We start from the raw sequence: 12,296 nt of genomic DNA on the forward strand, positions 1-12,296 counted from the left end.
CTGTCTTCTGGTTATCATCCGCAGACCAATGGGCAATGCGAACGGGCTAATCAGGATCTCGGTCAAACGCTTCGCTGTCTGTCGTCTAAATATCCGAATTCTTGGTGCCAACAGCTTCCTTGGGTCGAGTATTCTCATAATTCTCTTCCCGTCGCATCCACTAATTTGTCTCCGTTCGAATTATCTGTCGGATATCAACCTCCTCTTTTCCCATCACAGGAGCCCGACGCAGCGGTTCCGTCTGCTTTAGCTTTCGTGCGCAGGTGCAGACGCACTTGGAAGAAAGCTAAATCACTCTTGTTACAAAACTCCAGACGAACCAAAGCTGCGGCTGACCGTCACCGGCAACCTCCACCCCGTTATGTGTGTGGACAAAAGGTATGGCTTTCCACCAAGGATCTGCCTCTCCGTGAGCCTTCTCGTAAGCTGGCTCCTCGTTTCATTGGGCCATACAGTATATCTAAGGTCATTAATCCGGTAGCAGTCAAGCTTAAGTTACCTCCTATTCTTGGTCGGGTTCACCCAGTTTTTCATGTATCCAGGGTTAAACCTGTGATTTTTGCCCAGAACAATCCCCCTGTCTCTGCCCCTAAACCCCCCGCCCCTCGTCTAGTGGATGGTGCTCCTGCCTATACTGTTAGGAGATTACTAGATTCTCGTCGCAGGGGCAGAGGTTTTCAGTATTTAGTGGACTGGGAGGGTTACGGTCCGGAGGAGAGGTCCTGGGTTCCGGCTCGGGATATACTGGACCCTGGTCTGATCTAGGATCTCCGTCGGCGACAGGGTGAGTCTCCTCCATGCCCGTCCGGTGCCGGTCATGGGGGGGGGGGATACTGTCAGGACTCCTGGGTGATCGTGTATGTATGTCTTACCTGTTGGTGGAGGTTCCTCACGGGTTCACTGGCTCCTCCCGCTCGTTTCAGTAATTGTTCACCTGTTGTGTCTCATCAGCTGTTCTCTTTTTATAGCACTCTGTCCTGTCTCCCGTCGCATGCTCATTGTCTTGGTTGGTCTCAGTCTTGCTGTCCTAGTCCAGGCGGTAGTTCTTGCTGTTTCTTCAGGTTCGGTCGCAGGCATCTGGAGGCTCGTCTTAGCCCAGAGTTTACCCGCCTGTGGATATCGTGAACTTGACCTCGAGTGAACTGTGCTCTTTTTTCTGGTATTACTGGTGCGCTTTGTTTTCAGGCGAGATCCAGTATCATCCAGGTTCCTGTGAGCTGCCTTTTTTCTGTCGGACGTTGTTTTGCCTTCTGTCCAGTGTTCTGGGGTTATCGTCAGTCTCTTGCCGTGTGAGGATTTCTTCCCGGTCACCGACCAGAGTGGATTACTTCGTGGGACGCCGCGGGTGGTCTCTGTGCCGTGGACTGTGACTGTTGTGCTTCATCTGACCCTCTCTTTACTCCTCTAAAATAAACATTGTGAACTTGCATCTGGCTCCGAGACTTATTCTGACACTCTGCTTTAAAAAAATAATTAAAAACCAAGTTAAATAGTGATAGGATTAGGTTCACTTCATTACGTAATCAAGTAATCAAAGTGATTAGAAAAGCAAAAGCCAATTTTTTTATAACAATTATTAATGAGGGAAAGGGTAACACAAAGTTGATCTGGGAACAGATTAAGAATTTGATGGGAATTAGCCACAGACTTAGAAACCAGCTAGAGTTGAACCTGAAAGGTAAATTAATACAAGATCCAGCACAAATAGCTGTTGCTTTTAATGAATATTTTATCAATTCTGTGGATGAAATCGCGCAGAATTTTCCTCTAACAACTGTAGATATTGCTAAAATAGATGAAACTAAGCCTTCTTTTTGTATTCAACCGATTTCTGAAATTAAAACTCAGGCAATTATTAATTCTCTTAAAAACTCAACAGCAAAAGATATTTATGGAATGGATTCTAAAATGCTTAAATCCCTGAATGAACATCTAGCCTACCCTATCACACAAATTATTAACCAGTCAGTATTAGTGGGGATATTTCCAACTATTTGGAAGACTGCAATTGTAACTCCCATATTTAAGTCAAATGACCCTCTGAACATATCTAACTACCGTCCAATTAGTATTCTACCTGTGGTCTCCAAGGTTGTTGAAAAATTTGTATCAGAGCAGCTTGTCTCTTTCCTTAATACTAGTCCATTTACTCTTCACCCGATGCAGTTTGGTTTCAGGGCCCATCACTCTGCAGAAACAGCTAACTGTTTCTTTTTAGAGACTGTACGAGCAATGGTTGACAAGGGAGGTGTCGTTGGCGCTGTGTTCTTAGACCTTCGTAAAGCTTTTGACACAGTCAACCATCAGGTCCTTCTTGCTAAACTCTCTACTTTTAATTTCTCTCCTTCTGCAATTAAATGGATCAAGTCATATTTAACTGGTAGAACTCAATATGTTTCTGTGAATAACCATCGTTCATCAGTTCTTAATTTATTCACAGGCGTACCACAAGGATCTATACTTGGCCCGCTTTTGTTTAGTCTATATATTAATGATCTGCCATCAGTTTGCCCTGATATTAATACACTAATGTATGCGGATGACACTGTCATTTATGTGCATGCCAAAACAAAACATCTGGCTGCTGCCAAACTGACCATAGCTATGGATCAGATCACCAATTGGCTACATCGTTCGTGTCTCCAATTAAATGTAGATAAAACTGTGGGAATGTTTTTCACAAAGAGGCAATGTAACCTTGTGTCAAATATAACAATTTCGGGTCAAAACATTAGTATCGTGCCACAATTTAAGTATTTGGGCGTAATTATTGACTCTAATCTTTCTTTTAAAGCACATATTAAGAAAGTGTGCAATAGGGTCCAAATTTATCTTAGCTAATTTTAGATATATTAGAAATGCACTTCCTTTTAATGCTGCCAAATTATTTATGGATGCCATGATTATGTCACATCTAACATATTGTCTGACAAGCTGGGGACAAATTAACAAATTATCACTAAAACCATTAGCAATTCTTTATAAAAAAAACTCTTAAAGTCTTGGACCAGAAGCCTAACAGTTCACATCATTGTATTATTCTTAATAACCACAAACTGCTAAGCTGGGAAGATGTAATCAAATATAAAAACATCTGTCTGGTCTATAAAATCTTGCATAATACTGCTCCTGCTCCCTTAAATTCACTCATAATCCAACGTAATAATAGCAGTCAGAGTACCAGAAGCACTACACGAGGGGACCTTCTTATCCCATTCAGGAAAAGCACATTTGGTCAATTATCATTTTCTGTCACAGCAATACGAAACTGGAACTCATTGCCCATTAAAATAAAAGACATACATACGTATTCCTCCTTTACTACACACCTTAAAAACTGGCTGTCCGACAATTATAACTGCACACATTAATCTGACAGATGGGATGTGTTTGTGATGTGACATGGTCATGTTGCTGCCATTAGCCTTTTGTTGCCTGCCTCAATGTTAGGTCTTGTGTCTCAATGTGGCTTTTGCATGATTATTTTGTACGCAAATTTGAACTGTTTTAATGCATGAACTGCTTTTATGTCTTTGCAATTGGTGCTTGTTTGTTTGTGCTTGCATTGTTTGTTTGTCTTTGCAATTGGTGCTTGTTTGTTTGTGCTTGCCTCAAGTGTGTGTGTGTCACACATTTGTACGTCTTACACCCTCTTGCTTAGCCCTGTTGTAAATATAATTGTAATTTATTTTACTTGATGTATGCCTATTAACAACTGGCCGGGGACTACAGCTGGAAATTAGCCGTAGAGGCTAAAGCTGCTCTTTTTATAAAAAAGGGACTGTCCACGTCATTATAAACTAATAAACTAAACTAAACTAAACTAAACAGGAATTCAATGTCTATCCAATGTTGGCGGTTTGATATCAAGCCAATGTTGGGTTTTGACGTCAACCTGATTTCACCAAGAGTCAAATGTTGGAGTCCAATGTCTTTCTGATGTTAAATTTAGAGCAAGAAACTACCTTTAGTGAGCAGCATGCATTCTTCATATCACTTGAAATTTAGGAGGAAGTTGAACTCAGTTTCATATTGAGTATTTCAACCAGGGCTGCATTTGAAATCAAACACACTCTTGAGTAGGTACTTATTATGAATAGGGATGGCCGCTTAAAAACTATGCTCTACATGTAACCCCCCCTGTTTGACTGCCTGCCCAAAGCGGGACTTGAACCCAGATCCGCCAGCATGCGAGTTGGACGATCTAACAAGGGGGCTAAAGGCTGCAACCTCTAGTATCAGTCGCTAGAGCGTCTCTTGAGATCAGAGGAGTGAGGTTTACTCGCACAGCAACTACTAGCTGGCCTCCGTTACATATATGTAATCCGAACATACTAACATATCCGCCATGTTGTCATAATCACCTGATCTACCAGCGTCAATTACATCCTTTCACCTCCATTAACAAATTCTCTCCCGAGGCATCATGGGATAGTAAAGTGTCCAATCTCGGCGGAAGTAGTAGGTCATCAGAGTACATTTTACCAACTCTTTTATGAGTACTGTGAATTCTTTTGTCACAGACTGTTTTTAGCTTTAGGGAAGAATGCGATTTCAGATGCATTGTGAAAACAGCCTAAATTACCTGCAGGGTGACACTCAGGCAAGTTCCGCCACTGGCCATTTGGTCCACATGTGACCACTGATGAGCCATTCAGATTAAATCCCTTAATGCAGGTGATGGTTATTGTGTCATTGGGTTTGTACCGCTTCCTCTCTCCACGTCTTACCAATCGGTTTGCTACAGCAGGTGCTGAACAGGTTATCTCTGGCACTAAAACAGGAGAAAAAACAATTCCTAAAGCCAAAAACTTGACCTTCAGTGCTTGACCCCTAATTATATGACACCATTAAAACAAGTTTTCATGCAAGTTCTCCTTTTCACCCATCTTATCATCTACTGGTAAAAATCGCAACTCATAAAAAGTAATATAATTAATCAATTAAAAAGAATTACACTTAGAAGTTCAATTCCTAACCAGCGGGCCACAGGCACATGAATATAGGTTTTGATGAAGGGTGACCAAAATTGAATGACAGGACGATGTCTAATGCCATCATCAATTTGACATTGAATACTGACAGCAGCTGACCTTTAAATTTTACTGGGTTTAAGTCAACGTTAAATGCAATGTCTACTAAATGTATCATGGCAATTTCATTTTAATGCCAAAGGCCAACATTTTAGGTACAGTTATTAAAACTCAACATTTGATGGTCGTCATAATGATAACATCTCATGGCATCATATTAACGTCAAATGTCAACATTTTAGCAATGGTAACAAAAACCCAACATCTGCTAAATGTCATGATGTTAACATCCACACAGCGTTAAATTATAAAGTGACAGGAATTCAATGTCTATCCAATGCTGGCGGTTGATATCAAGCCAATGTTGGGTTTTGACGTCAACCTGATTTCACCAAGAGTCCAATGTTGGAGTCCAATGTCTTTCTGATGTTAAATTTAGAGCAAGAAACTACCTTTAGTGAGCAGCATGCATTCTTCATATCACTTGAAATTTAGGAGGAAGTTGAACTCAGTTTCATATTGAGTATTTCAACTAGGGCTGCATTTGAAATCAAACACACTCTTGAGTAAGTACTTATTTTGAATAGGGACGGCTGCTTAAAAACTATGTTCTACATATAACCCCTCCTGTTTGACCGCCCGCCCAAAGCGGGACTTGAACCTGGATCCGCCAGCATGCGAGTTGGACGATCTAATAAGGAGGCTAAAGGCTGAAACCTCTAGTATCAGTCGCTAGAGCGTCTCTTGAGATCAGAGGAGTGAGGTTTACTCACACAGCAACTACTAGCTGGCCTCCGTTACATATATGTAATTTGAACATACTAACATATCCGCCGTGTTGTCATAATCACCTGACCTACCAGCGTCAGTTACGTCGTTTCACCGCCATTAACAAATTTTCTCCTGTGGCATCATGGGATAGTAAAGTGTCCAATCTCGCCCGAAGTAGTAGGTCATCAGAGTAATTTTTGCCAACTCTTTTATGAGTACTGTGAATTATTTTGTCACAGACTGTTTTCAGCCTTGGGGTAGTATGCGATTTCAGATGCATTGTGAAAACAGCCTAAATTACCTTTATGGCAACACTCAGGCAAGTTCAGCCACTGGCCATTTGTTCCACATGTGACCACTGATGAGCCAATCAGATCAAATCCCTCAATGCAGGTGATGGTTACTGTGTCGTGGGGGTTATACTGTGTCCTCTCTCCACGTGTTACCAATCGGTTTGCCACAGCAGGTGCTGAACAGAAGATCTTTGGCCCTAAACCAGGAGAAAAAACAATTCATAAAGCCAAAAACTGAACATGATAACCTTGTATCCGCCCCAATGCAGGGCTGGGCTCGTAATCCGGCATACTGGGCATTTTCCCGGTGGGACAGCGCACTTTGGGGTGGATACAAGGTTATTTGTATTACTATCATTTTAATTTTTTTTTGCCACGGACTGGCCCACCATGCAGGGACAGCGGCCCATTGGTTTGTCTTCTGAACTGACAGGCCAAAGCGAGAGAGACCTCCCCCTTAGGCGGCAGATTTTTTTTTTTATTGGAGTGTATGGGAAACTGCAAAAGGCTTGTATCTGCACAGCGCAGCGCTCTGTGAAGTGATAAACAGAACAAGTCACTTGATCCATTCAGATTTGACTCAAAATTTTGTTTTATATGGTCGTGTGAAATGGGAACACAACAGGTTATTTGATGAATCTAGCTGAAAACAGCCGCGACCATGTTGGCTAAATACATGATGAGGTAAATTGGAAAATTACACACAACTACAAGCTTGTCAATCCAGCACCACCCCCTTTATAGAAATGTACCTAGCAGATACTAACAGTGAAGGAATATGGTGTTTTGGCCGAAATATATTTATTACAAATGTTGCTTTTATTACATTAGGCCTACATTAGGCTTTTTTAGTAATTGCGGAATGCAAATCAATTAAAAAAAAGTGTGTTTATTATACTACAGTTTATAATTATTTATTCATTTTAGAAACCATTTACCCAGGGTAATGATGACCATGGTTTTACCTGTGTCTACCATGATCTTCCAGTTAATGGTATTTCATTAGGGCAATTAAAGGATCATTTAACAAAATAACTCCAAGAGAGCCCGGCGGGAGCGCAGCGTTATCAAAGGCAAACGCTCACAGTGCTCACAACCAGCCCCCTTGAGGACTGCCTGAGTGTGCTGCGCTCCCAAACAGGCAACACATATAGAATGTGTATCCCCACCCGTAATAAAAAGAGGGCAGGGATGAACACATCTAGTCAATTGCTGTTCACTCGCCATATTCATTTTTCTTTTATGTTTTTTTTTCTTTTACAAGAACAAAGGAGGACAAGATTCACACAGAGCACTTAATGAAGGCATAGAAGCTAGCGCGGTTTGTTTTGATGGGTGCTTTATAGTTTTCGGTCTATGCATCACCTGCCTATGATGTTCCATCTTTCATTGGATTAATTTCACACGTGCTTCACGACGCAATCACGCAGAGGCGTTCTCACAGCTTTTCAATGCAGCGTGAGTTCCCTTGAAAGGGAACGTTCGGGTTACTTGACTGTAACCCTGTTCTATGATTAAGCTACACTTGATGCTGCACTTGGCGCAATTGGGAACGTCTTTATTGTGACCAGCAGTGAATAATGTGTTTAACACGTCAATGAAATTGACCCGGAGGTACTATAGCCTTGGCTGGTGACGTCACCCGCGCACCTGCTACACGAAGCTATAAATAGATAAGCCCCAGATGCATCCCTTCTGGTCTTTTTTGTTTGAAGAGCAGTCCTGGGACATCATCAGCAGTCAGAGTCAAGTAACCCGATCCGTTCCCTTTCAAAAGCTACACTCGATGCTGCACATGGCGCATTTGGGAATGAGAAAACCCACGCCACCGTGCTTGAGGACTATAGCTAAGTCCCATGAAGGGAACTTGGTTCTAAAGGCGGTCTCAATCACCCAGCGGCACCCCGTCCACCAAGGCATGGCAAGCCAAAAGTGTGGCCACATAAACTTTGAAATTGGCGGGGCATGTGCCTGTTGACAACTTTTCCTGCAGAAAGTCCAGAACTGAAGCAATCCGGCAATTAACTGGATCTACAATTTGTGTCGTAAACCACCTTCAAAGAACCCCATTTATTGGCATAACTTTTTCCAGTGGAGGAAGCTCTAGCATTTGGACTGGTCAGGCGAGCAGCAGGCGAAAGCCCAGCGTCCCTCAGTTGGTACCCATCAGGGTCGGGCCTGGGATGGCACTCCTTGAGAAGGTCTCTCCTCTCCGGAATCGCCCACAGCGAGACGTTGAGGAGAGCCGTTGAGGAGGGAATAGAGAACCACACTCGGCCAGCGTGGTGCTATCAGTAAGATGCAAGACCCTTGCTGGCGAACTCTGGCAAGAACTCCCGGGAGCAGAGATATGGGCAGTTAATGTGCCCATCGAGCTGATGACCCTCCTATTCCCCTTGGGCTGGACGGACGCTTACCCCAGCCTGACAGGGAGGCGTCTGCCGATAACAATCTGCGACGACAAGACGCCACTAGAGTGGGACCCAAGGTAAGAAACCGGGGTCTGAACCACATAGTTAGTGTACAAAGCCATGCGACGCGCCACTTTAATTTTCCTTTGAGGATTGGCCCTAAAATCCTCTGGCTTTGATCCACTACTGAAATTGTATTTTGTGCCCCAAAGGGATACTGATGCCATGAGACCTAACACTCTTTGGTGCTGACGAATAGTGGGATCTTGGCCTAGCCTGCCTTTGCTCAGAGTATGCTGAATGGTCTCGGTTCGAGCGGGAAACAATTGTGCCCACACAGTGACCGAATCCAAAACAAACCCTAGATAATTGTTCTCTGGTCCGGAGAAAGAACACTTTTCTTGGTGTTGAGTCTCAACGCTAGAGAAATTAGATGAGCTAACACGCTGTCTCCATGTTGAAGCACCATCTCTCGCGATTGTGCTAGTAATAGCAATCGTCTATGTAATTCAAAATGTCAATGCCCCGGAATCATAATGGAGCCAGTACTGCATCCATGCATTTTGTATACGTGCGGTTACAAGGCTTGCCGAATGGAAAAACCCCAAATTGGTAAGCTTTTGCACACATATGTCCTTCAGATCGATCGTGCCTAACCAAGCATAATGTTGAATTTGTGACACGATTGTCTTTACGGTTAACATCTTGAACTTGAGCCCTTTAACTGTATGGTTTAATCCTCGTAGATCTAAGATTGGACACTTTTTTGGACACAATTTTGAGACTTCCTGTTGAGGGGATGTTAAATGTTCTATGTCCTGGATGATAGCAGGATTTAAACACAGAACGTCTAACATTTCACTGGAAACCGCTGCCCCCCAAATCACCAGAGGTGGCGGGGATGGAGTGGTTTTGTGAGAGTAATAGAACCGGGCGAGCAAATGTTTGATGCACCCAATCCTGCAGGGGCACCAGACTGGGCGCCAGACCATCAGGACTTCTTTTTATTGATGATAGTCTTGAGGTCCGCCCTGGGAGGTTGCCAGTCTTCACAAGGGGGAGCGCGACTCGCTACACTCTGCTTTTTCACCTCCCTAACTCTTGAAGGACCAGGGATAAGTTGGGTGGCCGATGGCCCTCCCCTTGAGTGCAGCAAGGAAGAAACTGAACAAACGCTTCCTCATATTTTTTAACTTGTCCAAATCTGGCAACCACAGAGTTATCTGAATCATCAAACAGACCAGAGGGGGGAGATAGGAGCATCAAGAAGAAAACTCTATCCTTGATTGCCCCCCCCACAAGAGCAGAAGTTGTTCTAAACAGCTTCGTGGGGAGGTAGGTCTCTTTAATGAATATGCAGACCCAGGAGAGAGATAGTTCGTGAGCGTCTCTTCCACCTGGGGCATATTCACATACCCACATGATCTCGCACGCACTATAGTCGAAAATGTCGAAGTCAAGGGTACAAAAATACGTGAAGTACATCGTTTTCTCCATGACTTTGATAGTTTGTGATGGAGGTCCTCAAAGAAAGGGAGAGACTGATGTTGTGGTCCCTCCCCCTGCCACCGGACAGAAACCTATCCTCAAGTTTACTGCGTTTGGGGATCTTTTTTTCACGGGGCCAGTCAAGCTGTAACCTGGTCACCACTTAAGCAACCCCCTCAACGAATTTACTATCATGCGAGGAACGCTCAGAGGCTGGCTGCTCGAAGTCCGCAGACCCAAGAGATTCATCATCGTCCCCCTTGCGAGCCAAAGAAGCACCAGAGCGAGGAAACGTGTAGATCTGGTGAGAGAGCAAGCCAAAAGGGACAGACCTGTCTCTTGCTCGTCAGCCAAACCCATTCGGGAGCCCCGCAACGTGGATGCGGACTCAAAGTAGCCAAGACGAGCATGAAGCATTTTAACTGTAAAGAGATCGCAATGCTCACGCTCGCCGGACTCCAATGCAGCGACTGCATGCTCTTCCCCCAAACACACAAAGCAGTAATCATGTGTATCCAATTTTGGCATTGGAAGAGAACATGGAGGGACACAGCGTCTACCTTGCTGACTCATTTTCAACTGATTAGATTTCTTTCAACTTGAACTCTTTTCTCTGATGTTTGTAACAGAGATGAGAAAGAGAGACATCTGCACACTGCCAGTTGAAAACTAACTCCTAACAAAGATCTCAAGTGAAGTTTGAAAGGTAGAGAGAGTTTTTGACGCACACCAACACAGAGTGATCTGAAAACAAAAAGACCTGAAGGGATGCAGCTGGGGCTCATCTATTTATAGCCATGTATAGCAAGTGCGCGTTTGACGTTACCAACCAAGGCTATAATACCTCCAGGTCAATTTCATTGACATGTTACACACTATTCACAGCTGGTCATGATAAAGATTTTCCCAAATGCGCCAAGTGCAGCATCAAGTGTAGCTTTTGAAAGGGAACTACCTTTAGTGAGCAGCATGCATTCACATCACTTGAAATTTAGGAGGAAGTTTCAGATTAAGTATTCAAACCAGGGCTGCATCCGAAATCACACACTCTCTTGAGTAGGTACTTATTTTGAATAAGGACGACCTGTTACGGAATTATGTAATTCCGTTTATGTATATATTTGTTTTCTTTGCTTTCTTTATATTGCTATTTCTGTGTGTTCTTTTTTTTTTTTGCTTTGCTGTTTTTGTCAAGCAGGAATCTTGCAACCAGCTGCGGGATGGTTCCGCCTCTTTCTATGATTGGACTACAATAATTGAGGAGGGTTTAAAACAATCCCTTCCGCTTCCAGACGGCGAGCTGTTGGGATTCCGGGCCGGTCGCACTTCTCCTGTCTCCCCTCCAGCCGCCAGACCTCCGTTAGATACTCTTTCGATTCTGTTAAAATAGGCTTATGTTTCTTTCTTTTTTTTTGTATGGATGTTTTTGTAGGGTTGACCTGCCCTTTATTTTTAAATTCCGTTCGCTCTGGTTCGTTTATTGATTTGATTTTTTTGCTCTCTTATTTGTAGTTTTGCTCGTTAGGCCATTTTTTTGCTCTTTCGTTTGAGTTTTTCGCGTCTTTGGGAAGAGATATCTTATTGGTGAGTACTCTTTGCTAGATGCATTGTTATTTCTGATGGGCAGTTTGTGTAATTGGGTAAAAATTAGTCACACAATGGAGTTTAGTATTGAAGCATTTAGACTTTCACCTACTTGACAGGCATTAGAGAAATTTTGTAAATCTGACTTGCTTTTGGTAGCCGATTTTTATGATATACCTGTTCCAAAAGCTGGGAAAAAGCAGTTAATTAGAGAAACATTGTGTGAAGAGTTAGTGAGCGCAGGAGTTTTGAAAGGTGATGAATCCAGTTCCAGTCCAGAGTTTTATATTTTTTCCACCTAATCATTGGTAAAGTTCTCAAACTAGTGTGGGTAAAAATGTGAGATATTCGAAAAGTTCAGTTCCGAATCAGGTCTAAACTCGCGAATGCTTCTACTGTCACAAATTTGGTCATTTGATTGCCGTTTGTCCGGTACTGAGAATGAAAAATCAGTCTCCAAAAGGGGATAATCCTAAAAGTGTTGGTTTTTCTTCGTGTGAAATCGGAAATTAACTGTTTATGATCAGTAAACCAGTTTATTTTCGATGTTATGGTGTCTTTCGTTGATCAAACAGAAACAAAATCAATTCGGATTCTCCGTGACACCGGAGCTGGTCAGTCATTTATATTTGATAGTGTGTTACCATTTTCTAAAGATTCGTCATGCAATTCAAATGTCTTGGTTCAAGGCATTAAGCTGGGAATACTTAAAGTAC

General features: G+C 43.0%; 1 protein-coding gene across 1 annotated transcript in view; it reads right to left on the reverse strand.

Annotated features, from left to right (window-relative positions):
* The window catches only part of LOC307118028 (sushi, von Willebrand factor type A, EGF and pentraxin domain-containing protein 1-like), a gene marked incomplete at both ends in the record, with an annotated part of 79,807 nt that overhangs the window by 2,418 nt on the left and 65,093 nt on the right, over positions 1 to 12,296 (reverse strand). The window contains 2 exons of the mRNA XM_079803320.1: positions 4,586 to 4,774; positions 6,106 to 6,294. Coding sequence (XP_079659446.1) covers positions 4,586 to 4,774; positions 6,106 to 6,294 — 378 coding nt within the window. The remainder of the gene's footprint in view (positions 1 to 4,585; positions 4,775 to 6,105; positions 6,295 to 12,296) is intronic.

This window comes from Gobio gobio, assembly GCF_949357685.1.
Source record: "Gobio gobio genome assembly, chromosome: 21".
NCBI classification, from domain to species: domain Eukaryota; kingdom Metazoa; phylum Chordata; class Actinopteri; order Cypriniformes; family Gobionidae; genus Gobio; species Gobio gobio.